Source organism: Takifugu rubripes, chromosome 13 (genome assembly GCF_901000725.2).
Source record: "Takifugu rubripes chromosome 13, fTakRub1.2, whole genome shotgun sequence".
In the NCBI taxonomy this organism is placed as follows: Eukaryota; Metazoa; Chordata; class Actinopteri; order Tetraodontiformes; family Tetraodontidae; genus Takifugu; species Takifugu rubripes.
In genome coordinates, this window is record NC_042297.1 from 4,246,163 (window position 1) to 4,273,835 (window position 27,673).

At 41.8% G+C, this 27,673-nt stretch overlaps 4 protein-coding genes across 4 annotated transcripts; 3 read left to right on the top strand and 1 right to left on the bottom strand.

Annotated features, from left to right (window-relative positions):
- The first annotated feature begins 392 nt into the window (after window positions 1-392).
- Window positions 393-9,486, top strand: pnoca (prepronociceptin a). The gene is made up of 3 exons (XM_003969413.3): window positions 393-501; window positions 7,017-7,147; window positions 7,984-9,486. The coding sequence occupies exons 2-3, from the start codon at window positions 7,028-7,030 to the stop codon at window positions 8,575-8,577; spliced, it is 714 nt and encodes a 237-aa protein (XP_003969462.1). The 5' UTR covers window positions 393-501; window positions 7,017-7,027; the 3' UTR covers window positions 8,578-9,486.
- Window positions 9,487-11,076: 1,590 nt separating this feature from the next.
- pdpr (pyruvate dehydrogenase phosphatase regulatory subunit) lies at window positions 11,077-18,952 on the top strand. The gene is made up of 18 exons (XM_003969412.3): window positions 11,077-11,229; window positions 11,715-11,988; window positions 12,145-12,278; window positions 12,581-12,662; window positions 12,927-13,090; window positions 13,194-13,315; window positions 14,347-14,464; window positions 14,702-14,851; window positions 14,987-15,179; window positions 15,333-15,457; window positions 15,570-15,725; window positions 15,995-16,128; window positions 16,281-16,429; window positions 16,505-16,617; window positions 16,790-16,884; window positions 16,982-17,071; window positions 17,158-17,340; window positions 17,620-18,952. Exons 2-18 carry the CDS (start codon window positions 11,726-11,728, stop codon window positions 18,025-18,027), a joined length of 2,679 nt encoding a protein of 892 aa, XP_003969461.1. The 5' UTR covers window positions 11,077-11,229; window positions 11,715-11,725; the 3' UTR covers window positions 18,028-18,952.
- A 546-nt stretch (window positions 18,953-19,498) lies between these two features.
- mrps11 (mitochondrial ribosomal protein S11) lies at window positions 19,499-21,900 on the bottom strand. The gene is made up of 6 exons (XM_003969411.3): window positions 21,711-21,900; window positions 21,508-21,609; window positions 21,301-21,399; window positions 20,650-20,779; window positions 20,233-20,298; window positions 19,499-19,667 (listed from the first exon to the last, which is right to left on the bottom strand). The coding sequence occupies exons 1-6, from the start codon at window positions 21,791-21,793 to the stop codon at window positions 19,560-19,562; spliced, it is 588 nt and encodes a 195-aa protein (XP_003969460.1). The 5' UTR covers window positions 21,794-21,900; the 3' UTR covers window positions 19,499-19,559.
- A 437-nt stretch (window positions 21,901-22,337) lies between these two features.
- Window positions 22,338-26,969, top strand: mrpl46 (mitochondrial ribosomal protein L46). The gene is made up of 4 exons (XM_011609524.2): window positions 22,338-22,631; window positions 22,797-22,998; window positions 24,215-24,385; window positions 26,627-26,969. Exons 1-4 carry the CDS (start codon window positions 22,353-22,355, stop codon window positions 26,869-26,871), a joined length of 897 nt encoding a protein of 298 aa, XP_011607826.2. The 5' UTR covers window positions 22,338-22,352; the 3' UTR covers window positions 26,872-26,969.
- The last annotated feature ends 704 nt before the right edge of the window (window positions 26,970-27,673 follow it).

Below are 27,673 nucleotides of genomic sequence, written 5' to 3' on the forward strand. Positions count from 1 at the left end.
TTGGGAATTTGATCATCCTTTTTGGCATTTTATTGGTCATGAATCAGATATTCTGGACGCATATCACACCCCTCCTCTTTACTAAAATAGATGATGGATACCTTTCTTGATTCCTGTTTGTTCAGTCTCCTCCTTCCGCTCCACTTTAATTTCCTTTGTTCATGTTCTCATCTCCTTTTTAATTTTCCCTCCTCCCCCTCCCCTCCCCCTCCCTATCTTTTTTGTTTCACCATTTACCTCTTCATCATGCACTCCCTCCATCTTTTTCTTCTCTCCCCTTCATCCTCCCCTTCTTCTCTCTGCAAATACAGAGAGAGTTTTGGAAGAGAGAGAATGAGTGGGTTGGAGGGGAGGGGTGGGTCTCTATAAGAGCTGCAGCCTCCAGCTTCCACGTAGTCACAAACATCACGCAGAGACTGACAGGAGGAAAGACACACTGACTGAACATCAACAAGCGCTCCTGGGACCTGGATAGGCTTCCATATCCTCAGTCTGATACAGGTAAGAACCCCCCCCCCCCCCCCAGTTATTAAGGAGACCAGAAATTGTCACGACCTCTGACCTTTGCTGTGTTTGTCCATTCCCTCACATTTCACTCCCTTTTTTTTTTTTTTTAGGAGAGTCTATTTTATGATGGAAGATAATCTGTTGGAGTTTCCCTTCAGGAAAAGTCATTTCAGACATCCATCAGTTGATGTTGATTGTAAATGCCCCACGTTTAATATTTTCTCTGGTTACTTTTTGTTGAACATATCGATCCAGCTTGTATTCTCATGCTGCTGTGACCTCCAAATCCTCCAGGTCCAACAAATGATTCCTTTTCATGATGTGGACACTTTGGATAATTTCTCATGTGCCTAGTCTCTAATTTTACATCTTAAATAATCAATTCTAAGCAATTCTTTTAAAACAAAACAGCAATTTTGAACACTATTGTATTCTCCAAGGTTAAATGCTGGTGTTTCAGTGGCATGAGAGCACAGAGCACGGTCAGACTACAGAAAGCAAGGGAAGACTCTCAGTTGAAGGAGCGGACTTGCGCAGGCACTTTGTTTTGTCTGAGTTAAGAGTGAAACGACTTAAATGGTTTACTTCCAGTAGCGGTTAATCGTTAGGGCCTAATTTACTGCTGCACACTGCTGGAGTGAATGAACAGGGTCTCTCTCCTGTCTTCTTCATGCTGTAGCTGGTAATTTGGGTGAGTGCTCCTTCGTTAACCAGTCACAACATTTCATTCTAGAGAGCTTATTTGTTAATGTGTGAATTATGACAAACATCAACGGAAAGGAATGTACCCCGACCAGTAATTAGTTAACTCTTAAGACAATGCTTCCCGAATTACACCACAACACACCACCACAAGATTAAAAAAACAAAACAATGAAACGGCAATTAAAATGTTTTTATACCAAAGCTTTACATTTTAGGAAATCACAAATTCTGCCATTTTCCAGCTTGAAACATTATAAACATGTGGAAAGTTTTATAAAAACCTCCTGAATTGAGGCTAAAAGTATCTACGCGAGCCACAGCCTGACAGTTTTCATTAGATCCATTGTGCTTTCCTGAAGATACTTAAAAACACCAGATAAAAATGTATTAAAATGTAGCAGCGCTGCAATTTCAGTAAAATCCATGAATGTTTTATGGAACCTATTTCTGTCTTTATCTGTTGAAACATCTTGGTGTAATGGACAAATGTTCAACAAATTATGACTGAAATATGTCACTTTAACGCTAATGCAAGCCACATAAGCATAGGAGTTGCTTTATAATTATTAGTATTTTGGCACATTTTCCCTATTACCCATTAATTCCTAGCAAACTTGAGGCGTTATAATGAAAAGCCAATCAGGAGTTTGTTTTGATCAGTGTATAAAGTTCGTAACCTTCTGTGTTGGATTAAATAATTAAGGTTCTGTGGAGCCTGAGGTGCTTTTGCTTCTGACCTTGAAAGAAATTTCATTAATGCTGGAGAATTTGGAGTGGATTATTTTAAGAACGCTTTTATAAAGAGCTAACACAAAGCTTTTCATTTTTTGTCATGCAGGTAGCATTTGTCAGTGGGCTCCGACAGGTTCAGGCCGCAGGCGCGGGATTTTTTTCAAATTCCAGAATTCGACTTTGCATTTGTCATGATGTAAATGAGTCAACCTTTCTTATAGAAGTCGTACAAATGCATATGAGCCTCATTCATTTGGAATTTCTCTAATTTTCCTCCTGCAAGGGGTCATACAGTATGATGTGGGAGAACAGTTTTCTTGTCTTATTGCAATATTTAAACCTTGATCCTATAATAGAGTGTATTTGCAAACATGCATGTTGGCGTTGCTAAAGAGAAGTTGATTGATAGCTAATTTTGCTACTGTGTAGGTTTGGATTTTTCAGGGAACAGTGATGCTTCAGCAGTTCCACAAAACAGTTGCCAAAGATGTTGTTTCCTCCCAAACATACTTTGAACAAAACCCCATTTAGGCCATTTCCTTGTTGAATTCACTCATTTCTCCTCAAAAATGAGTCTTATGAGCATTAGGAGGAAAGTTCCTTAACCCTAGGAAGTCATTCACATCCCAGGCTGATGGGGAGAATGGAGTGAGAATCACAGGTCACACAGCATCATTATGGTGTGTGAAACCCTGGTGGCTGCTCTGAATGGGCTGTAAACACGGAGCGTTGAGCCACAGATATTCGGAACGGCAGGGTCTCCTTCCATCCTTTTGTGCTGGGGGGATTTTCTCCTTCATGTCCTCAGCGGGGGGGCCACCCCTAATTTCTATAGGAAATGAAAAATAAGTGCAGTAAAAAGCTGTTTCTGAATGAAAACCAAGACAAAAATTGTCCCTTGTGGCTGCATCTGATGGAGATATTTGACCAGTAAACTGAAAAGATCTAGAAATAGTGCGATCAGTTACAGGTCGAATCCTCGGAGTTGGGGTTTTACATGACTACATATGCTGCCATGTTGAGTCACCTTAAATAACTGCTGTCATCATTAGCCTGCAGCAGCAGCAGGTTAGAGGCTTTCAGGGGCATCCACTGCAGTTCAGCTCTGTAACTGGGCCCGAGAGCACAAAATACACACCTTTGAGCCAGGCTCATTATTTTGGTCTTTATGTTCTTGAGTCAACCCAGCTACACAACAAAATAAACAGGAGCTTTTTTTTTTTTTTTTTCATTTTTCATCATATATAGAAGAGCTACAACATTAGGTGTTTTTGTCCTGAGATTATTATTCTTATATTTGGATGATGTCTTTATTCACTTGTATTTACATGCTTTCTGTCCATAATTGAACGTTATTGGTGGAGGAATGAGTTGTGGCCTTTCATTTCCTTTGGAATGCAATTTGTCTTGTTTTGGCTTGTCCAAGGAGATATAAACCATGATTTAGCTCTACCAACAAGCCAGCCATAAGAGGTAATAATGATGAAGACAGTAAATGATGACAGCAGGAGGCGGTAAAATTTGTTCCTAGTTGTAATAGAAAATCACAATATAACAGGGCGACACCTCATCTCAAACAAACAAAAAATCAATATGAAATTAGTGTGTTATGATCCCCTGAAGCGTGTTTGCAAGGAGCACGTCCCGGCCATTAATCGACCCGAGGTGATTTGATCCATTGAGAAGGGAAATTGATTTGGCTGAGCATGTCTGCCTGTAATGGTCTCAGTATGTAATCTTCAGCTACGTCACACAGACCGACGACCAGGGAACATCTTTAGAAGCACTAAAGATTCCTTTTAAAGGATTCTCTTGTTCGACAGCCAGGACCTTGCAAGACATTTCTGTTTGGTCATATTTTTATAAAACACACGAGAGGTAGAGGTAAAAACACGCACGAGAAAGACACTTGAAGCAAGTATTTCTTAGATTGTGTAGTGCATCTTAAAGAGGAAAACATCCCTAGTTGATGACATAGAGGATTTATTTAAAGATTTTGCCATTTACCAGCCTGATTGGTGCCACAGGTCTAAATCAAAGTTACAAATGGGTCTCACCAGTGACCAGTCATCAATATAAAGACAAAGAGGGTTTTTGTTTATTTGAGTGGGCCTGAGAGAAGCTGTCAGTCAAAATGATTCTTCTGCCAAATAACACTGATGTGAAGTAGTTAATTACTTGTCAAACTGACACTGGATTAACAACACATCAAATATATACAAAACGTCCAGTGCTTACAGTGTTCACAGCATTATAATGACGCTATTGTTGGTTTCAAGAGCTGGAAATGTTAAAGGGGTTAAGGATACAAACACAGTGAAATATTCGAGATTCCAGCTAAAAAAAATAGTAAAAAAACAAAGATAATAATAGAGGTTGAGCATAAATCAGTTGTATACTCCTAAAACTAGTTTTGGGCCACATTTAAATTGGGAATTTGATCAAAGTTGAGTCACTGAATTTTCCTAATTTAGTTATTTAGCAATTATAATTGCGACGCCTTCACTGACTCAGACTGCGCTAAGGCAAATTAAAATATTCTGCTCGTATAAAAATGTGAAGTTCAGCTTGTAACAATCTTGAAAAGCTGTAAGTCTGCGGATCCTCCGTTCAGCCATGCGTGAACAATCCGGCTTTAAGTCTCCACTCGGTTTGGGAGTAATTTATTTTGTACCGCCTGCTCTTGATGAAAAAATAGCAATAATGGAGGACAATAATAGCAGAGACAGTTAATAAAAACTGTGGAACTGAAAATGTACTGGAGTGAGTCGTGACTTATGTGAAGATGGGACTCCACTGGGCGTGAACTTCGCTCTTCTCCATTTATTTTTCTTGTGCCACAACGTAGAGATTTGTCCGCGGTTCCACTCGATGGTAGCCTGGCTTAGCTTGCAATACTTTAATAAAGTTACAAGTTAGAGCTCCACAGATGCTTCCCCTGAGCAGCTCTGATGCTGCTGCTTCCTGAGGACGAACATGCTCCTCTGCTACCTGTCCAAACCTGAGAAGTCATGGTGTCGTTATCATCTGCGAGGCTCCACCAGCAGCCGCTCAGCCCAGACATGGGCAGTAATGACTTAATTAACTGGTGTATTACGTGGTTAATCAGTTAATTAAACGACTAATTGGCTTTTACGTCCCCCAGGAGAGCCTGAAAGACGTCAGAACGAGACCTCATTGAGAAATCACGTTTATCCATCCATAGCTTTAAACAATACAAATAAAGAAGAAGGAATAGATTTGGGGGAATATGTGGATGCGTCTGTCGAGCCAGAAGCTGGAGCACCAGTCTGTGTCCATGTGTCCTGCACATTAGAGGAGCTGGTCACACTCGGCCTCAGATGACAGCTGTCAGTCACTCCCGTTTCCTAAGTATCAATATTTCTGTTGGAATTATGAATGACAGAAGGCTGAAGCTCAGAAAAGATCACGATCCACAAGCTGAGCTGCCGGTTTCCTCTCTCTGCCTCACACTTTTTGGTTTTGATGATCCCGTGTTGGAAATCACCGACCTTTCTTCTGCTCTCACTGATGGACACATTTATATATTTTTTCCATTTAGATTATTTCCCATTTGTGCTTCAATTACTGACTGCAAATCAGTGGTCGAAACGACGGCTCTGAAGTGTCGATGAAGAGTCATTTAATCTGCTCTTCCCTTTCTTTAATGCAGTAACTCATCAGCATTTCCAGACTGACACCCTCCAGACTGCCTCTATATCAGCTCCCTTTTAAAGAGAGCAGCTGAGATGACTCTATTTTTATTTATTCCATTTTTACATACTGTACTTTGTTTTTATTTGTTTTCATGCATTTAGTTGTCTCTATTTTAATTTTTAATTGATGTTCAGTGTCTCTGCTGGCATCAGAATCTGGAACTGTGAGGGCGCCTCCCACTTGAAAACGGAGGCAGCAGCTGGAACTTTTGCAACTTCAACATCTGTTCAGCTGCTGGCGACTTCATCCAAACACCTGTTTTAACGTTCCAGCCTCTAATGGCTGCTTCCTTTTTGTTCTAAGGGGCATTTGCAAGTGATCCGACACCCACTTGGATGGTTGCACAGCACGTTAATCTCGCCATTTTATGGGATGTTGCATTTTGGAAGGAACAGCAGTGACATTAAACGTTTAGCTGTTTTTAATTATTCCGACATTATAAAGTTCTGTTTGATTAATGGCAAATCAGCTTCACTTTGCGCTCCACAAGTTGAACAGATCACATCCTCCAGCTCAGAGGGCAACGAGCTGTTGCAGCACTCTTCGGCGAGCACGGCTGCTTGCACGTGTGCACGGCGTGTGAGTGGGCGTGTTTCTTAGCACCAAACAATGACTAAGTCTGTTGCCAGGGGCGTTTAATGAGGCATCACTTAGAGGTTAACAAGTTTGTTTAATGAGATGAAAACTCTGCTGGTGTTTCTGACGTCAAACTCTTCAAATCAGGTCGATTTCCCCTCTTTGCCGATTCCTGACGTCTTTTTCCACATCTGTGCTTTTGGCGGTCCTTTTGTCGCACTTACTGTCCAGTCTCATCATTAATTCTTGCCATCTTCTATCTGATTTTTTGTATCTTGACTGTGTAATGTCTCATGATGAAAAATAATGTTCAATTCTCTCATTTTATTGGGATTTGGACCACAGCAGCAGCACAGCATCCCTGCTATGACAGCAAATGAAACAGAGCACTCATGCATGATGCCACTAAAAATGTGACTCATTACAAACAGGAGAGGTTCTTTAAGGGTTTTGTGCTCTATATTCAGTAATTCTTCTTTTCCTTTACATTTTGCCTTTTGCAGAGGAAAACGTGAATGTTATTCTATTAGTTCCATTCTGTTATAGCATTCTCTTCTCTTTTGGAGATCAGTCTTGTATAAATTAAGCAATAATAACATTGATAATAAGAAAATGTATTATCTATAACATATAGGCTTGGCAGAATGTGTAAAAATGTTAATAACAGTATCGAGCATGTGATTAAAATCGCTTTTAAATAGGAGCTTTTTGAGTGTTTTTAGTGTTGCGCTGAGGAGGCGTCAGGTTGTTGGTGAACATTTGTGTCTGTGTGTTGGCAGACGGTGGGACCATGAAGACGGTGCTGGTTCTGCTGCTGCTCTGTCTGAGTGATCCTGGACAGAGCGACTGCCAGGCAGACTGCCTGTCCTGCAGCAACATCCTGCCCAGACACCTCAGTTTCAACGCCAAGGTGAAGAGCACAACACACACACACACAGGCTCAAACCCAAATCAAACTTCCATGATGTAGAGCTTCACAGTGACTTTTTATTTTAAAATTTTATGGCTGGATCATCCTTGATCTTGTTGGTAACATTGGACCCGTGCTAAAGATCTGATAAAGACACTAATCATTGGTCTCAGTCAGAAAACCATCACGCAGTCTTCCTCCCTTCATCTCACGCTCCCTCCCCATCCTGTTCCCTCTGACTCAACAAATAACTCTTTGACATTTGCGTTTTAATTTGTTGTAGTTAATTGATTCCAGGGGACAGATTTGTGTTTCTGGTGCCAGTGCTCATGATTATGTCTCATGTCTGCTGCTCAGACATTCATGCAGAGAAAACAGTAAAACCTTATTAGAGCCGCAAAGCTTCACATGAAACCATCGACTGTTTGGATTAACCGTGCCCACATTTCTCATTTTTATGAGAAAATCTATCACCCATTTGAGTTCATTTGCTTTTTATGCCCTTTAATATCTCATCCAACAAAGAAATAGGTAATGAATTGTATTTTTTGAATTGTATGATCAAACCATAGTCAGATTTTTAGACGTAATTGATCAACATTAAATCTCTTTTGCCGCGCGCGCACACACACACACACACACACACACACGCACAATTCCACATTCTGAGCATAATTACTTGAGACCCAACAAATCAAACGTCTGCATTAGTCTTTCTTGGTTTCTGACAGAGAAATATTGGATGTATCAGCTACATGATCGGATTTATTGGCAGGGACAAGTTTCCCTCTGTATACTAATGCCTGCATATAATGTCCTGTCTTTGTCTTTCTCAGGAGTGTCTGACACAGTGTGAAGGTGACGTCCCTTCGTCCTCTTACCTGGACTTTTGTCGCAAGACACTGTCTGCACAAATTTCATCCATTAGTAGAATGATGCAGAAAAGAGCTAAGGAGGAGGTGGAGGCTTTGTTTCCTGAAGAGGAGAAGGAGGTGGTGGGGCATTTGGAGGGAGATCTGCTTCTACCTGTTGAATTACAGAGATTTGATGACATGACCCAGGCACTTAGAGTGGATGAAAGAAGTTTAGGTGGAAACACCCTGTCTATTGACGATAAGTATGAAGAGGAGGCAGAGCAGGAAGAAGGACCTTCGGATATGGCAGCGGGAGGTCAAGGCGATTACGGTCTGGCTCTCTCCAAGAGGTTTGGCGGCTTTGTCAAAGGGCGGCATGGCTACAGGAAGCTGGTGTATCCAGGAAGGTCATACCAGAAGAGGTACGGCGGCTTCATTGGTATCCGGAAGTCAGCCCGCAAGTGGAACAACCAAAAACGTTTCAGCGAGTTCCTGAAGCAGTACCTCGGGATGAGCGCTCGTGCCACTGAGTTCAACAGCGTGTCAGAGGACCTCGGCCAACAGGACGAGGTTTAGCAGACAGGCGTCATGAGTGACTGATATGAAACAACGTCATGATGTGTTTGTGTTCATCTGGTCTAACTGGCATTCATCTTTACGGTTAGTCCATCAGTGGGAGTTTCTGAAAAAATAAAAAGTCAAATCTGAATAAGTATCCCGTGTTGGCTGCTGTGAAAATGATAATCCCTGAAGAACAGCCTCATAGATGCGAAAATTCCCCCTCAAGGCCCTTAAACAAAACCTTAAAAATAACAGATTTAGCTTCTGAAGCTCCTTTGAAATTAAAAAGTAACTGAAACAAAAAAGATATTATTTATGACACAATAAAAACAACTAATGTAATGCATACTGTATATGATACAGAGGATCACTGCCATATTAGTTGTTTACTTAGTGTCCTGTATCTCACAATATATTGCCATTGTTTTTCTGTATTTGGCTTAATTAATGTGGCATTCAGCAGAATTTGGCTCTTTCGGGGCCCCTCACACACTTTTCCAAGTGGAGCCAACCAGAAGAAGCCGTGTGTGTGTGTGTGTGTGTGTGTGTGTGTGTATGCAGTCAACTTTTCTACCAGACTCACTGAGACTGAGGCCACAGACACACAGAGGCCACTGCTGTTGTTCTGATGTTTAGTGGGTTCCACTGAATGGAAGATTGCGAGTCCCCAGAACCAAACACATCCCTCCTTTAACGTTGCAGTGGTGTGAGGCAAGACGCCGTGTCTGTCCAACTGTCGTCATGGTCGTCATGTACACGTAAAGATCATTTCTGAATGGCTCGAGAGTAAATATACCTGTTTTTTCACCTCAAGCATAACAATAATATGTTTCTGTTGTCCAGCTTAAAAAAAACCTTGTAAATAGCTTAATTTAAAATGTCAATAAAAGCAGTTTACTATTTCTTTTGTGACTTGTCATGAAGCAAAAAATTCTGTGTCTTGAGGTGGTTTGTTCTCAGCTGACATCAGTGTGGCTACCGATCAGAAACCATACTAGTGTCTAGTTTAAAAATCAGCCTCTGTTCTGAAAATGCTGCTTCTCGAATCCTGAATAAAGCTTGAACTTGTTCCGTTACACAGAAAGGAAATTAAGTAAACCCCTGACCGAACATGATTGGCAACGTAAATCCATCTTTCATAGAATTCATGAAAGCAGTCCTCTATTACACGTTCACTGCTGCACATCCTGTGTGCAGGATTCGTGAGCTTGTTGCACACAGGTTGTCTTTTAGGAAGATCAATGGAATGAAATCTGCTGCCAGGGTGGTTGGTGACCTATAGATCGCTGCTTTTGTGAATGACGCGACCTTATTGGCGTCACTGACCTTCTGCTTGTGCTGGAGTGGTTTGCGCAGACTTGTGTGTGGAAGTCAGCACCTTTAATATTCTTAATGTTGAGCTGAGAAAGGGTCCATGGTTTATTTTTCATGCCTGAGGAAAATACTGCAAAATGCCTCTGCAGCTCTGTTTGTAGAAGAAGTAGATTATAGGTTTTTCTTTTCTATCCAGCTCTGGGTGACATCCTGTTGCAGACGCAGGACATGCTGCAGGGATTACACTGCCCATCTACTTTAGAATGCCTTGATGTTCTGGAGGAGCTGGAAGAGGTAACTCAGTTAATGATGAACAGGGTTCTCCGACAGGAATTGGTGCTCTGGACAAGCATAAATGGAGGGAAAACATAATCGAGGCATAGCACAACATTCTTAGATGTGCTGTTAGTGTGAATACGTATGAGCCAGTCCCGTGGATGTAAGGCTTTAATGTGTAGTTTGGCGCTACCTAGCGGTAACCATGTAGAACTACAACAATTTGCGCAGTAGACTCATTTGACCTCCACTACCGTCTGGATAGCTGTTATAAAATGCTGCATTTTGGTTAAATTAACCTTTTTATTCAGTTATTATATGGCAGTCTTTTCCTTGCAGTTGTAGTTGCATAAATGTGGGTTGACAGTGAAGTATATTAATTATACCCACGGTGTGCTGCGATACTTTGGTGTTGTTACTTTATAATTGATGTACTCTATATTGTTGTTTATCCTTAATTCTAAACTGCTTTAAAAAAACTGACCTGAGTGTGTCCTTGATTGTTTAACCTTTAAGCATTGCTAAATAGGGAATCAATTTAAAAATTAGGCATTCAATCAAATGAACATCTTAATATTTATTCTCTAATCATGTCAATTATTGAGGTATATATAAATATAAATCTTAAGCGGACTTTGGCTTTAACAATGAATACAACATTAATACAGTAACATATAAAGGTAATTGAAAAGTAGCCAGGCATATTACGTAGTCGGAAACAGTTAAATAATAGTAATAATAATGACGTCAATCAATCTTTTTGATTTATAAATAAGGTCTTCACTAATTTACGAACACATTTTACTGTATCAAAATATTTTTTTAAATATCTCTGGAGATCCACCAATAAATCCAGTTAAATTACTGACATCACTTTGAGGGTGTTCGAAACATTTCCAGTTAAACGGATTTTATACTGAAATGCTTGGACCGGAAGTTGTCTCTCTGATAAAACTACTTGACATTGTTTAATTATGTCTGCAGAATCGAAATCGTTCAAGACTTCCTAAAACATCACTCATTAAATAATATTCTGTTGTCTTCTGTAAATACCAGCGTCTGGACCTGGGCAGTTCGGTGAGATTTATCACTCCATGAGTAAATGCAGTAAAATAAGAGCGGTGTAAAGAAGTGAGCTAGGTTGATGTTTAGCAAGAGGCTAAACAACACAAGCGAGCTCAGTTTGTGTCCCAGCAGCGGACGCTAAGCTAAAGTTACTCCACACTTAATGCCGACTTATTCCTCGGAGCTTTAAAAACGCGAAATAACATTTTAGAAGCTCTGGCTTGACGAAGATATCGTGGGGATCGCTGGGTTGCTTTCAGCTAACGTTAGCCAGGCAGCTAACACTGGTTTGTGAAGAGCTAACACAAGTTAGTCAAAGCAGTGACAGCTGAAGGGCGTTACTAAGGTTCCACAAACTTTAGTTAAGAGGAAGTGTCATTTAAAAAAAAACCCAACAACAACTACACACTAACTTAGTGGAATCTACGTGTTTGCTAGTAGACATTTTAACAGCTCTCATCCATTAAACCTAACAACTTGGTTGTTTGCGTCCGCAGAAAGCCCAGTTATGTGCAGCTGTGTGCGGAGCTCCAGGGCTCTGTCCCCTGCCCTCCTCCCCAGACTGCTGCTTTCTCAGTCGGGCTTCAGACTGGCCGACAGGGGCTTGAGGACCTCTTCTCGTTGTCTGACATCCAGCGGGGACTCTCAGCCGCTCCCCCTGCCCGGCCAGGCCCGTGTGGTGATCTGTGGAGGAGGCATCGTCGGGACATCGGTAGCCTACCACCTGGCAAAGCTGGGCTGGACCGACATCGTGCTGCTGGAGCAGGGCAGGTCAGGCTGTTCATGAGATGGGGATGCAACAGTTGCAATAGCTTCTGAACCCCCAACAGTGTTGCACTTTCTTTCCAGTCTCAGATGAACACGTGTTAGGATGTCAAATACAGATTTTTGTACATTAATAAGTGGAATCTATGAACATGTTCGCAGACTCGGTGCTGGAACAACCAGAATGTGTGCAGGCATCGTCACGGTGGCCAAACCTCTTTCCATTGAGTGTCAGATGGCAAACTACTCCAATAGTCTTTATGAGCAGCTGGAAGAGGAGACTGGGGTCAAAACAGGTCAGTTATTTGCTTTCATTCACTTGTATCTTGTCTGTATGATAACAGCAATAATAAAATAATCCAAGTGGTCGTGTTGTTATTATTATCATCATTTTAAAATTTAATGTGATCCCTCCCCCGAACAATTAGAATCTGCATTTCAATACAATTTTTAGTCAAAAGGTGAGATCATGTCATGTAGATTCTCCTCCACTTTAAGGTGCTTAAGTGAGAATTTTCTAAAAACTGATTCAAGTTTTGTTATAAGTGTCAACTGCTGTCTCATACTGTGTATGATTTTTATACTTGTTTTCCTTCAGGTTATGTGAAAACGGGGTCACTGTGTCTGGCCCAAAATCAGGATCGCTTCCTCTCTCTAAAACGTTTGGCATCCCGGTTAAAGTAAGCCTCCAAAATCTAATCAATGATCCTTTTTTTTCATACTTATATGTTTATTAGTTGCACGCAGGCTTTATAATTCAACACTTTCTAGGGAAAATTGCAAATTCTGGGAGCCTTGAATGTGTTCTGACCAAGCTTCACCTCTGAATAACTGGAAAAAAATCAACTTTTAATTTTACTTTTCATTCATAAAGTAAAATCACTGTTTTGTGCCTTTATGCTAGTTTTGTTATTGGCCCTTCATGAGTATCTCTTTTACTCCAGGGTGATGGGAATCAGCTGCAGCATCATCAAGCCAAAAGATGTGGCCAAACTTCACCCCTTTCTCAATATTCATGATCTGGTGGGGGCACTGCACCTTCCTGAAGATGCTGTTGTCTCTCCATCAGATGTGAACCACGCCCTGGCTGTGGCTGCTGCTGGACGAGGTATTCATTGTTATTCATATTATTCCTTAAAAGGATTTTAATGATGATCTAACCTTTTTCTTTTCACATGTAATGTATCTCAAAACTTTCCTCATCACATTAGGTGTTCAGATCCTCGAGAGAACCAGTGTTCAGCAGGTTCTGGTCGAGAAGGGTCAGGTAATGGCGGTGGAGACGGATCGTGGATCCATTGAGTGTGAATATTTCGTCAATTGTGCTGGACAGGTAAACCTCCAACCGGGACAGTCGAGCCAGGTGTCCCTCAGCTGGTTTTCAGGTTTTTGTTTCAGCTTTTCTGAAAGTGGGTTCATAATTTTTAACTCTTTAGATTGAGAAGAGTTGAGGTGTAAGATTGGGGGCAAATGACAAGAATTTGCATTTTGCACTATTGAAATAGAGCTTTACTGCCAAAAAAAATAAACAAGAGAGATAATAAGGAAATGGATTCAAAACTCAGCTGGAACTCCAACAGGTCGTTCATCATCTGATCAAAAGTTTAAGGCCTTAAAATGTCAAAATCTGCCCGAAAATATATCCGACATTCAGGCATTCACAAAACCCCGGAGGGCAAAGACTAAATGACTTTGCCTGTGAGGACCGTTGAGGTGCTCAAGTAACGCCGCCAGGGTCAAAGGCAGTCTTTAAATAGTCAGGTGGTAGACCCAGAAATGAACCAGAGGGTCTGACTGGCTGTCTGTGAACATACTGCACAGACCCAAATAAATGCTGGGACTGGTTCTGTAACCTTTAGAGGGAGTTCCTGATAAATGGCTCCAAACTGCCACTGTCAGGGAACACCAAACATGATGGAACAAGGAAACTTCATGGATGTGCACGCAGCAACTGGCCTTGTGGAGATGTTGCAGTGGGTGTCCCTCTTGTCCGAGGACCCTCATCTGGGCTGGACTGGTTGGGTCTTACCACCACGCCTGATTAAGGCCTTTCTGCCGGGGAGTAAGGTTACTCTTCCAGACCGTCCTGCATCTACCCCTCATCCAAATCCCATTAAGAATGTGTGGGAAGGATGAAGTTTACAGATGTCAGTCACAAACTTCCAGAAAGCACCAAACACAGCTTTATTCATTTTTGATGTGATCAGCAAGAACAGCTCCTCTTTACTCTCATTTTAAATTTCAACGCTGTGCTTAAAACCTGCCTGAGATCCACCGGTAAAAAGAGCAAATGCTTGTATTTTTCAGGAGTGTTTCTTTGTTCGCGCTGATAAATGTGAAGTGTTTTTTCTGTCTCTCCTGTAGTGGGGTTATGAGCTGGGCCAGGCGAGTGAGATGAAGGTTTCTGTTCCTCTTCATGGCTGCGAACACTTCTACCTCATCACTAAGCCTTTTCAGGAGCCTCTTTCGCCCAACACTCCAGGTCTTACATGCCAGACATGGACATTTTTATATTGCAGACAAAGATCCAAATGCCCCTGTTTGTCTGTTCTTTCTATTGACATTAATGGCTTCGACTTTACTGTTTTTTTACCACACATTTGAGGATACAACTAGTAATTCATGGAGTATTAGAAGTCATTATTTACCATTAAAATAATTTATGTTAAAGTTTAAAACAGGACAACATGTGTCATCGTGTGTGTGTGGTTTTTCCCAGTTGTGATTGATATGGATGGCAGGATATATGTGAGGCCCTGGCAGGGAGGCCTGCTATCAGGGGGGTTTGAAAAGAACCCCAAACCCATCTTCACTGAAGGCCGCAACCAGCTGGAGATCCAGAACATGCAGGAGGACTGGGATCACTTTGGTAAAGGAGGGAGGGTGAAAAAAGAGCAAAACTGTTTTATTAATGATGGCTTTTAATTGCAAAGGCATAATGTTTGTGGGCAGGGAAGTTTCCACCTTCACAGTAAACTAATGTGTGCTTATGTTGTGCGTCCAGAACCAATGCTGAGTTCTCTGCTGCGGAGAATGCCTGCTCTAGAATCAGCTGAGATTCAGCAGCTGGTCAACTGTCCAGAGTCCTTCACCCCTGACATGCGCTGCCTGATGGGCGAGACCCCGGGGGTGTCTGGGTACTACGTGTTGGCAGGGATGAATTCCTCCGGCCTGGCCTTTGCTGGGGGAGCCAGCAAGTAAGTAGAGAACTGAATACCAGTAAGGATAAATGCCTGCAACTGGTTTGAACTCCAGAGTGGACCCTTATGGTTCAGACCCCATTTATTGAAGCGATCATAACTGAACCTGTAGAGGCGTCACAGTGAAATGTAGTCTGCTGTGGTAACCAGGTATTTGGCTGAGTGGATGACGTACGGCTATCCTACCGCCAACGTGTGGCCACTGGACATCAAACGCTTCGGCAACCTACAGAGCAGTCGAACCTTCCTGCGACACAGAGTAATGGAAGTCGTGCGTAAGTAGCCGACTATGGTGACAATTTCGGGCGTATTTCTTTGCGTTTGTTCTTTTATATAGGCTCGGTGTGGAAAATGACACCATAGATGGTTCTTTGTGCTTGTGTCCAGCTCTGCTGTATGAACTGAAGGTTCCTCGCTGGGACTTCCAGACTGGGCGTCAACTGCGGACCAGTCCTCTGTATGACCGCCTGGACACGCAGGGAGCTCGCTGGATGGAAAAACACGGGTTTGAGAGGCCCAAATACTTTGTTCCTCCAGGGAAAGGTACTGGGCAATAGCAAAGTGAATTAAAGCATTCGTGTGCAAGTCTGTAGAACGCACGAGTAAACCGCTAATTTCATTATGTGGCTTAGATTTTGTATTTGATATTAGAAACAGATCTAAGAATGTTGTGTAAGCATAACAGCTGCATGCAGGAGTGCAACTGATTGCATTCTGTGTGAAATTATATGTTGGATTTGCTATAAAAACTTTGGTCCTGAAACAAGAGTTTGCAAACTAAAAGATAAATGGAGAGCGTTGTTTGTGTTCAGATCTGCTGGCTCTGGATCAGAGCAAGACCTTCTATAAACCGGACTGGTTTGACATCGTCGGGGCAGAGGTGAAGTGCTGTAAGGAGGCCGTCTGTGTCATTGACATGTCCTCCTTCACCAAGTTTGAATTGACTGTAAGTCTTTCTTCATTATACAATAATATACAGGTAGTGACTGCGTATTTAAGGGTAGCAGATATTATACATGTGTGTTTGTTACGAATTCTGATGTTTATTGATCACATCATGATTAAACATGAGCTTTCTGCTTTGCCCTGTTGCTACAGGCAACCGGGAACCAGGCCCTGGAGCTGCTGCAACATCTGTGCGCTAACGATTTGGACGTTCCTGTCGGGCACATCGTCCACACTGGCATGTTAAATCAGAGGGGTGGGTATGAAAACGACTGCAGCGTGGTACGACTCAGCAAGAACAAGTTAGTGATTTCACCTCCAGCACTCATCCGACCGCTCCCACTGTTTCGGTAATCACTCTTTTATCCTCCCCGTAGCTTCTTCATTGTATCTCCCACGGACCAGCAGGTCCACTGCTGGTCCTGGATGAAGAAATACATGCCCAATGACCCACACCTCCACCTAGAGGACGTAAGCTGGAAATACACCGGTAAGTGGAGGCTGTAATTGCAGAGCTCTGCGGTGTGCTTTTATTAGTTCAGTAGTCATTATATTAATATTAATCATCCCTCGGTAACAACTGCAACAATGATTAGGATGAAATAATGTGCTCTCCATTTTGAAAATCATCAGTTTTAATAACTCTGACCCTTACTCATCAGCTTTGAATCTGATCGGACCCCGTGCAATGGATGTTCTGGCTGAGCTGTCATACGTGTCCATGACGCCCGACCATTTCCCATCCATGTTCTGTAAGGTGCGATACAAAGGCTGTTTTTACGCATTAATGGAGGAAAAATGATGAGCAACACGAGCAACAAAGCAGCTGTTCAAATGCGTGTTTGTGTTTGCAGGAGATGAGTGTGGGCTATGCCAATGGGATCAGAGTGATGAGTATGACCCACACGGGGGAACCAGGTTTCATGCTCTACATACCAATAGAGGTGTGTGAACATCCATACGCACATGTATTTAATATTCTTGTGACATGAAGTCCAGTATATTGATGGTGTGACTCCTCTCTCCCCAGTATGCGCTACATGTGTACAATGAAGTGATGTCGGTGGGTCAGAAGTATGGGATCCGTAATGCTGGCTATTATGCCCTCCGCAGCCTACGCATAGAGAAATTCTTTGCCTTCTGGGGTCAGGATCTTGACCCCTTCACCACACCGCTGGAATGCGGACGAGAATTCAGGGTTAAGTTTGACAAGGTCTGTTTACGCGAGTTGAGTTATTTTTAAGAAAAGCACCGTTTGCCAACTTTAGATGTCATGTCTTGTAGAGTATTTTTGTATCTTAACTTCCACGTCACTCTCGAAAGATTGGATGACCTGATGACATCGACATTTTTAGCCCTTCTCTTTGAAGAAGGCAAAAAGGAAAATGTTTATTTTCGGGGGCCTGTCAAGCCATCACAAACATTACAATTTATTTTCGCAAGAAAAACTGCTTTTAACGTATTATTCATGCACGGTATTTTGCTCTACTAGGACACAGACTTCCTTGGTCGCGACGCCTTGCTTCAGCAGCGCCAGGACGGCGTGTCTCGGAGATTTGTCATGCTGGTCCTCGATGACCATGACACCGAACTCGACCTGTGGCCGTGGTGGGGCGAACCCATCTATTGTAATGGTCAGCTAGCCGGGACGACCACCAGCAGCGCCTACAGCTACACTCTTGAGCGTCATGTCTGCCTTGGCTATGTGTCTCCTCCTACGGGTCCAGATGGGCTTCCCACACCGATCACTCCTGACTTCATCAACCGTGGCGACTATGAGGTAGACATCGCTGGTCAACGATACCCAGCCAAGGCCAAACTGTACCCCTTCAGCACCCTGTTATCCCAACAAAAACGCCGCAAAGAAGACATGGAGCTCAGCAACCTCCACAGGGAGTGATGCTGATTAATGTGTTTTTTTTTCTTTTAAACTCCTTCACCCAATCCACTCCTGCACACCAGTTAATAGCACCTATTTCCTAGCACCTAATTTAAGGGCTTTCGGCATCATCACTCCTATTGTTTCTTATTTAAATTAAATGGCGTTTCCCCCCCTTTAAAGTGCAATATTTTTGAGGCACCTTCTGCTGGAGCTGTGTCAGGTATGGAGCTCCTGTGCTGTCACATTCTGCTCATCTCCCACCCTCTCGCTCACTCCGTGCAGTCTGATGTGCGTCGACTCGTTTGTAGACAAGTGCCTTTATGAAGGCAGTGTCAGCATGTACTGAAAACTTGCACAACGTTCAGCTTAATGGATTCTCTTCCAGTCTTGGCCCACCGTGGTTTCGGCGCTGAACCTTGTGTGACGAATATCTTTCAATGCTGATGCACAAATGCCTGAGCAGTCAGTGTGAGGAAGAACCGTCTTACAGAATGTCAATTGCTGCTGTGCACACATATTATTGCTAATGCAGCCCATCATCCAGACCGTCTTTTATAATCCCGGTATAAATGGATTTATGTTGTAATCAGCATGCCTGGCTGTTCTGTACATGACATTTTCTCTGATTTATCATTAAAGTTGAGCTGTTGTGGCATTAAGTGTTTATTGAGCGTGTAATGTATTTATACAGTAACATAATCAAACGTATTTATCTTTTGTGGTTGTGTGAAGAAGCATTGCACAAGTTTTTTGTCTTACTGATGCGTTGCTGAACGTGTAAATGATGTCAGGTGACCTGGACGTAAAGATTGTTCAACTGGAGCCATCATCCTAAATTCTGTCATTGGTTATTTGATATTTGGATGTTGGACTGTTTATGTAACAGATGGTTTTTGAGGTCATCTAAAAAATAAACAGATGTATTTTTACAGGTGGTGTGCAACCTGTCTGTATTTTCATTGCCATCTCTTCCCACATGTACCGGGAAGTCTACTGTATATTTTCTGTTTTGGGTTACAGCATCCATCATTTCAGAATTACAATAATTTCATTCAGATAATTTCACCTTTTCTCTATAAAAGGTTTCTAGTAGAGAGACTGAGGCACTTCACTCTCAGTCTGCAACCCTTTTTTTGAGCTTCACAACTGTGTTTTATTACCTAACTGTTGGTGACTTTTCATTTGTTTGCAAGGATGTCAGTGCTGTGATAATACACCACCCAGCTGGGGTAAAGGAGGATTTAGTTGTCATGGCTACTGGCTGTGTACACACAGCAGTCAGTACAGCAGTGAATGCTTGTTTTCCTCACCCCACACGCAGTACCAACGGCTGCCTATTAAACATCAGAGTGCCTGCGGTCAGAGTGGAGATTTATTTATGTGTCAGCCATCACAGCAGCTGGCTGAGACACCTGCTTGATGCTCATTATTTACACCATCTGCAATTCATTCCACACGCCAACGGTGTAAAATCAGCGCAGAGCCAGGGATGAGACAACAAAACACTTTATTAGCACATTACGTAGCGGCTTCGTTCCGCTGCGGGGGGGTCACATCCTCCTGGCTTTGCGTGGGCGACATCCGTTGTGAGGCACGGGGGTGTTGTCAGTGATCGATACCACCTCCAGCCCTCCCATCGTGAGGCCTTTGATTGCAGACTGCACAACAGAAAAATGGTTGCTCATCCAGAAAGCAAAAGACTCGACGGGTTTCTGTTTTTAATGACAATCCTCTTTATTCCCTCTCTTTTAAATGTACGTTTGGCTGTGATTTTTACAAATATTTACACCAGGCCAATACTATTTCTTTTTCTATCAAATTTCAAAAAAGTTTGCCTGAAACATGAATAAGCTGAAACTAACCCGCTGAAAAACGATCTGAATGGATTCAGTTTTTTAAACATGATCTCTTTCAACTATATAATTGAGTTTATCCTTTATTAGTATTGGGTTATTAAACTGATTAACCAAATCTTCAGCACAGTGACAATGTTATCTCCAGGTTTAAATCATTCCATTCTTTACAAGTAAACACATACACAATTACTAAAATTCTCAAAATACAGAGTGACAAAAAAAGGACCCATAATTATCTAAGATTTTCGTTGGCTACACTTTGACTGTCATGGAGCTGGCACAAAATGACTAAGTAGTGTATAATTTGAGAATAAAATGACAACCCATAATGATGGTGGGAACCGGAGTCGCAAACCATTCAACTCACCAAGCGTCCAGGACCAAGGCCTTTGATAACCACGCGAACAAACAACAATCCCTTCGCTGTGGCTTTCTGTTTGAATGAAGACACAAAGAGGACAGACTCCATCAATCAGAACAGCCAGAGTAGAACCTTTAATGCAGTTAAACTCTAGTATTATACACTAATCAATGCCAGAAGAGAGTAGCAAACATGCAGGAAAGTCAGCTGAAAAACAGACTGGACTGCCCACCAGCCCATTAGCGTTGACTTTAAACTGGCAGAATTCAGCCGACTATCTCACTTATACAGCACCCGATGCTCCAAATTGATAAAATAGCCATTCAATTGGCAAAAAATAAATAAATATGAACTTAACTGAGAGATTTGTTGCAAAAGCCTCATCTTTTAAAAACAAGCCAGAAGTGTGATGGAAGAAATTACCGCAGCGGCTGAGATGCCAGCCGTTTGAGCAGCAATAGGGGTGGATTTCTTGATGTTCCGAAAACCTTCTGTTCCACAGGATGTCCTGACCATCGATTTTCCTTCACTGTCTGTCACCTGGATGTGTGTGCTGGTGAACAACAGGACACTTGATGAAATCTTCCATTTCGTAATGCATCGAAACCCTTTACTTCACAAACCGACACGGCTGTTTGACAAGACGTGAAGTATTTCCTTAGATTTTAGACAGAAAAGGTCAGATCTGAGCAAATTCTCCAAATGTGATTCTACTTAATGTCCTGTAAGCTACTCTTTATATTTGAAACAATATTTAACATTTTTGTTCATTCCTTAGACAAGAGGGACTAAAATCACTTTAATTAGACAGCATATAATGCCAATTTTAAGTGCGAAATGTGTTGCAAACATTAGTGACAACTTTGTTCCTGCAGTTACATTGATACCACCATATGTTTAATGTCAACTGCTCTCCATTCTCATTTATCAGTGTGGCCTCTTCCATGTTAACTGGTTCTGTTCTGGATGCACCGACATGCAGTTGGCTAAAGAATGAGCATTTTACAAATATAGACAGTTGCTGTCAGTGATATCCTGATGGGTATAACAGTTAACTTAAATCTAAATACTCACTTGTTATATGTGGCTTTAATGTGGGCGATGGGTAACTCCTCAAACGACTTCCCTGCCCATCTCAGTGGACTGTCCTGACCAGGAAGTGGAGGCAACTGGCTGAAGTATTAAAAGCAGAAAAGTAATTTTAATATTTCATAATAAGCAATGTTGGAAAATTGTGTCAGAAACTGACTGGTATGAAGAGATCACGCTGATTTTACTCACCTGAACGTTGAACTTTCATTGGATGTTGTGGCAGATTCTTTGGTGTCGTGCAGCCTGACAGCACTGCTGGATAATGTTCGTTGTAACGCAGAAGTTGCACATCTATCAAATAAAAAGTCATTTTCATTGCAATTAAATGTTAGCTCGAAACATGGTTCACCAATGCCTAGCAAGGATGCTAGTACCCATTTAGCGATACTTACATTCCGTTTGTTTTTAAGGATGCAGTCAGCTGTCGACATACATTACTCACAGAATTAATCAATGTGCAGTTTAATGTATACATGTTTAATAGGTTTACAAACTAACTCGCTGTCATACAGTTCGCATTACACAAACAACAAACGTGACATTGAAGATCTGCGATTCAGACCAGACAACTGTACTATTCTTTGAGGGAAGCGAATGTTACCATAAAATAGTTACTGCAAATACAGTCCAAAATGGTATCAACATTGATCATGTATTTCTTGATATAGTTCATTTTAATAGCCTGTGTATTATTTTGTGAGTAAATGCATGCTAAAATGTCTATATTTATTATATTACTTTAACGCTCACCCCCATTTTTATTCCGAATAGTTCGTCCTTTCTTTACAAAGAATTGTGGGACAAAAATACGGGGATGTGGCCTTGAAAAACATCGTAGATAACGCAACATCCGAACTGATACTTTTCTGTGATCGTCATTCTGCCTCAAACAAACAAATAAACTAATATTAAACAAATAAACTGGAGTTCACATTTACACGTTCCACTTTGATCATATATAGAATGCTTAGTTTTGAAAAAACATTGGTTCGTTACGGGCTATTACAAGGGGTGCTTTAATTCCCGAAGAGACCATGAACGCAGCAAAAAAGATGGCTGCGCCCTGTAAAAGGATGGCGAGTCGGGCTGTGATACCGATTCTTTCTCAATTTAGGAGGACATGGTCTAAAAACAATGTTTTTTGCCAGGGATTCAGCACATCTTTTTGCCGACAGACCTTGCAAACCAGAAGTGTAATAGAAAAAGCAACCTCTCCGTGGCGTTTACTGGCAGCTGTGTGTCTGCAAAGGCTTCCGGTCATTTCGGCGAAATGCTCCCCAATAGAGCAGCAGTTCAAGGAGATGTTGCAGCAGGTTAGTAGATTCATTATTTTTTTCACAAGAGGTGTTATTATTATTATTATTATTATTATTATTATTATTTTAACTTAAAAATATTATCTTGAAATATCAAAATTTGAGATGTTATCGTAATTATTGTAGCCTCTAGGGTATTTAACACTTACATTGTCCTCGTAGATGGAGTTGGAGAAAAGTTTAATTTCTGACCATGAGATGCGGCTACTGGAAGATGTGGAAAGGCTACGTCGAAAGCAGGCAGGCGACTACGACTCGGATGAAGAAGACAGCCGTGGAGGCCAGGAAATTGTGCTGTCTCAGGATCTGGAAGACATGTGGGAACAGAAGCTGAAAAACTTTGAGCCAGCCCCACGGGTCAGGGGTCAGTATGAGGGATGGATAAACTGTTTGAACGGGTGGGAATGTTGGATATGAATATCGCCATTGTGTCAGAATGAAGTGTAACCTGCAGCAAATGAGAACAAAAACAGCAATCAAGGTCACATGATTTGCTCTCCTGTACTCGTCAGCTTGTCTCAGTTGCTTTCCCACTGCTAACAAATGCTGCTTAACTAAGCTGGCTGCTATCGCAGTTGTGCAGGACATTACTGTGCTGCAGCACAGCCACAGACTGTCCAATGCCTCACAAACAATCAACATTGTCTCGGTCAAAATGGGCCCATCCTGACACTTCTATTTGGCACCATTCCTCATTCTTCCCTCTCCTTGGACGGGAACTAGGCATGAACAGGGGACTAGGCGCGAACAGGGGACTAGGTGTCCCTTTTCATGTCCTGCCACAGATTTTCGCTTGGATCATCTAAGCTTTGACTCTCCATATTATGTCGTCCTCTTGTGTCTTTTTACTTTGGGTCATTGTCTTGATGGAAACTGAAATTTCACCTCAGCTGTTTTACTGAATACTGCTGCATTCATGTTACCTTTAGAAACAGCTTCCAGAAACAGCTACAGCCAGCAGAATATCCAGATATTCCAGAGAATCTTCTTCTCTTTGACCCTAAAGTCTCCCTCGTGTTTTTTAGCAGCGCACAATGGAGTTTCTGATTTTCTTCCTGCGATTGTAAACCAGACTGACCTTTTAGACAAAGGTCTTCATGCTTTTGGCACCTGAGATGTCAGGCAAAGTTTATCATATGTGAGGAATGTGGGTAGTTATTTTAAAGGTGTTTATGCTTAAGGAGCAGTGACTGTTTGGTGTAGGCAGATTGTTTGTGCCTGACGGTGTGAGTGGGAGGTCTACCTGGGTTTTGATGTTACCTGTTGTATCGGTATTACTGTCTTGGCATCTCAGCCCCGGTGGTCACAACCTCATAGAGCTGAGGTGAGTCAAGTAGTAAAGAGAGTAAAAGGGTCATTATATTATAAAGGTTCAGGGATATTATCTTACAGGCATGAGTTTTATAAAGTTCAGAATAGGAGTTTTAGATTTTCTTGACATTCAGAAAGTCTCTTCACTCCAGCACTTCCCAATTTGCATTTTATTTCCTGCGACATTTCCAAAGCGTATGCAAATTTTTCTCAAAAAACGGAAGCGCCTTCGTCGTCGTGGAGATGCTGATGCTCTGTTTCCCCTTCAGCTGACGCGGAAAAAGACTTGACATCTTTGGAGCGCTGCATGGCCGACTCGCTGCTCCTCCTGTCCGAGCACCAGGTTGGCGACAAGAAGCTGTGGCTGATGCCACAGAGCGAGTGGCAGGAAGGAGAAACCCTGCGGCAGACGGCTGAAAGAGCCCTTGCCTCCCTCTCTGGTAACAGACTGTTTTGATATGTAATAAAATGAGAAACAAGTTTGTCACAACTTACAACAATTTCACAATAGTTGACATTGTCACGGTTGCCGGGGGAAACCCATCGACACACACCAGAGTATTTTCAATTTGAGAGCACGTCATGAGTTGTCTCTATTTCGTGCCTCTATCTTCTCGCAGCAGCAGGGTTCTTTTTTTCTAACATGCTAAAGGTTTTTACAGTTTATGCCATTGGTTCCACTGTTACCTGGGGACAGTCGCCGTGAAGAGAAACTCAGTAATTTCCTGTTTTCGATTCACAATGACTGTCACGCTTCCCTTGTGTGCTAAATGAAAGTGCTTTTTTCCTCCTAGCTGGTGGCAGCCAATCCAAACACAGATGTCCATGTTTTTAACTGCACTCTCAATGCTGAGCTTTATACATCTGCATTGTTTTTACTTCACAATACATTATAGCTGTGTAAATGCTCGGTGGACCCCGTAAGCTAATGTTGATTTAATAATTAATGTTAAAAAATGAGCCACTAAATGCAACCATATTGGCTGAAGTATTTCTAGTGTCAGATCTCATTTTATTTAAATTATAGCCAAGTTTCCCTCCTGTTTTCTTCCTGCATCTTAGTTGCTCTTAATGAGAAGAGACACATCCAAGAAGTGTTTTGTATGTTGTAGGAAAGAGCCATTGTCATCTCATAAACCGTAACGAGCCTCTCGGGTCGTATCCATGCACACAAAGTTTCGCTGCAAATTGTCAGTTTATCATGCATATTTTGTCCTGCCCTAAATTAAAGACCATTACAAACTATCTGCAAATACAAACCTGATGCCATCTGTGTATCAGACGCTATAAAGCTGACTGTTATTATGTTGTTATTGTTGCAGCCGCTAATGCCGTGAGCTTCTGCCAATTATCCCAAACTGAAACTGATACATCTACACGTTGATGTTGGCTCACAACAATCTAACGCCTCATCTGAGACCAAGTCGGGAAGATGTGATTGAATTTGTTGCCTGCTTTCTCCCAAAAGCACAAGCAGGTGGGGGGGTGGTGAGCAAAGGACCAGTCCCCAGATCTGTAGTTCATTAGGTGTCAGTTTGTAGAAACAAACAGATTTGTCCCTTTTTAATCATTTTAATATGGATGAATCAGAGATTAAGTTTATAAAATTTTAGTCAAAGGCCAGGATTTTTTTAAAAATGCAATTGGACCTGTCTAGAGGGCAACATAAGTGCACCATTCCACACTAAGCAATGAGTTTATTTCCCAAACAGGTTTTTCCAAAGTTCTGTTAGCTGTTTCTGAAGCAAATGAAGGCGGTCTGGGTTAGTGTGCTTATTGATTTTTAGAACATTGTGATGTAGAAGTAAAAATGCTTGTGCATGTTGCTTGTGCTGGTTTAATGATGTGATGGCTGCAGCGTAAAAATCTCTGTTTCGGCTGTACAGGAATTTTGACTGTGTCTGTTGACAGAACAAGCTGGAAAAACTGGCGATTTGAGGTGGAAAGAGTGGTGTTAGTATGCTCTCTCAAAGGGAAACCTGTGTGTTCTGTTCCACCAGAGATGCTTCAAAATATATTTGAATCAATATATTTTATATATATATACACACACACACATATATATTTTTTTTTTATTCACATGCTGCTTTCGCGTTTCTTACTAGCAAAATCATTTTTATTTTTTTGCAACCGTGACCCAGTTTGGATAAGTCGAGTATGATCTAACCTAAAATAGCTCTTTGGTACTTTGAGAACACTCAGCTTCAATTGCAACAAGAGACTCTTTACAGTTTCATCCACGTTTGCAGAGTTTGACCAGTCGTATTGTAGCAGTGGCGCCAGTCTCTGCTCATCCTTCAGGATGTTAAATAACAGCAGACAGCTTCTCCGCGCTGCTCATGAACCTTTCATGTTCCAGCCTAATCAATCACTCCCCATTAAGACTTTCCGCTTGACATTAAGGCTTGTCATTTGGTGAAGGATTTTATTTAAAGCGTCTAATATGAGCCATTTTTAATGTTGTCAGACTTACGCGGGAATCTGTAAAGCGGCCACGCCGTGGCGTCTTGAAGCCATGTTTAAATGACACAAATATGTACTAATTCCTCCTCTTTTTTGTCACTATAGCGGAAGAGTTAAAACCTGATTATGATGACACATTTAATTTGTGTTGTGCTCAGTTTAAGAACACGTGCTCTTGTCTCTGGGTGAATTAACAGCTTGTTTATTTCCTCCTGCAGCTGATTTCAAGGCTACGTTCCTCAGCAACGCCCCCTGCGGGGTGTACAAGTACAAACTGCCCAAAGGTGCGCGGACAGATAGCCTGATTGGAATGAAAGTGTTCTTCTTCAAGGCTGTTCTGTCACATCGAGCCCCCCCAGCAAGCACAAACAAACCATTTCTGTGGCTGAAGAAAAGTGAATTAGAAGGCTACCTGAAACCAGCGTACATGAAGAACGTTGAACGCTTCCTCATTGATCAGTGAATGCTCGCTTGATATTATGAGTAGTCTCCAGTTGCTTGTGTGTCATCCTGTAATATAAGATTCATCATTGCTCTGTGTGAATAAATGTTTTCACTCACGCTCCGAAGTGATTTGTCACAAACACATTTCCAGCATTGAGATTCAATAGTTGCTTCATGAAACTGCCAATATTGAGTTTTGTGGATTATTCTGAGTAACTGGATCATCTCCTCTGGAGAGAAATTCTCCTTAAATGTGTTCTATTGGCATCTTGAGCAGCACTGCAAAATGCAATCTAGTATCCGTGATGTTGGAGAGAGGGCAGGAAGAGCTCATTGTAAATCCATCAGGATGATAAAGAGCACCAAAGATAAGAGAAGAAACTTCAGTATTTCTGTGTGAGGCGTTACTTTAAACACTTTAAGACCTCATTTGAATTCATTAAACTTCTCTGCATTCATCCTAAAGGTAACAACCTTTTTGAGAAACTTTATCATTCATACTAAAGTGATTTTAAAACGCTTTTAAAAGCTCTTCACAGCATATCACAGACAAAATTTGGGACTTTTCTGTAAAGAGAGTCATTTTTAAATTTAGAAAATAGCTGAAAGAAACACTCCAGTAAAGACAGAATGAGAGGAAAATGGATGCATCCCCTCATGAACACAGATTTGATCCATCCTGAAGAAGCACATTTTTACAGAATCCAAAGTATAAAACCCCACACACACCTTTTTTTGGACCGGAGATATGAGAGAGATTGTTTTTATTCAGCTCTATGGTTTCAACGCTTGCTGGGTCCATTGTGCAATTGGTTCATGTC

Excerpts from the sequence above, each read along its gene's own strand:
- pnoca (XM_003969413.3), top strand. The coding sequence starts at position 7,028 with ATGAAGACGGTGCTGGTTCTGCTGCTGCTCTGTCTGAGTGATCCTGGA. Across the intron at positions 7,148-7,983 it reads ACCTCAGTTTCAACGCCAAG|GAGTGTCTGACACAGTGTGA; the intron begins GTGAAGAGCACA and ends TGTCTTTCTCAG.
- pdpr (XM_003969412.3), top strand. The coding sequence starts at position 11,726 with ATGTGCAGCTGTGTGCGGAGCTCCAGGGCTCTGTCCCCTGCCCTCCTC. Across the intron at positions 12,279-12,580 it reads GGAGACTGGGGTCAAAACAG|GTTATGTGAAAACGGGGTCA; the intron begins GTCAGTTATTTG and ends GTTTTCCTTCAG. Across the intron at positions 14,852-14,986 it reads GGAGGACTGGGATCACTTTG|AACCAATGCTGAGTTCTCTG; the intron begins GTAAAGGAGGGA and ends TTGTGCGTCCAG.
- mrps11 (XM_003969411.3), bottom strand. The coding sequence starts at position 21,793 with ATGTATACATTAAACTGCACATTGATTAATTCTGTGAGTAATGTATGT. Across the intron at positions 20,299-20,649 it reads CTGGCATCTCAGCCGCTGCG|AAAGCCACAGCGAAGGGATT; the intron begins GTAATTTCTTCC and ends TCATTCAAACAG. Across the intron at positions 19,668-20,232 it reads GCCTTGGTCCTGGACGCTTG|TCTGCAATCAAAGGCCTCAC; the intron begins GTGAGTTGAATG and ends TCTGTTGTGCAG.
- mrpl46 (XM_011609524.2), top strand. The coding sequence starts at position 22,353 with ATGAACGCAGCAAAAAAGATGGCTGCGCCCTGTAAAAGGATGGCGAGT. Across the intron at positions 22,632-22,796 it reads TCAAGGAGATGTTGCAGCAG|ATGGAGTTGGAGAAAAGTTT; the intron begins GTTAGTAGATTC and ends TTGTCCTCGTAG. Across the intron at positions 22,999-24,214 it reads GCCAGCCCCACGGGTCAGGG|CTGACGCGGAAAAAGACTTG; the intron begins GTCAGTATGAGG and ends TTTCCCCTTCAG.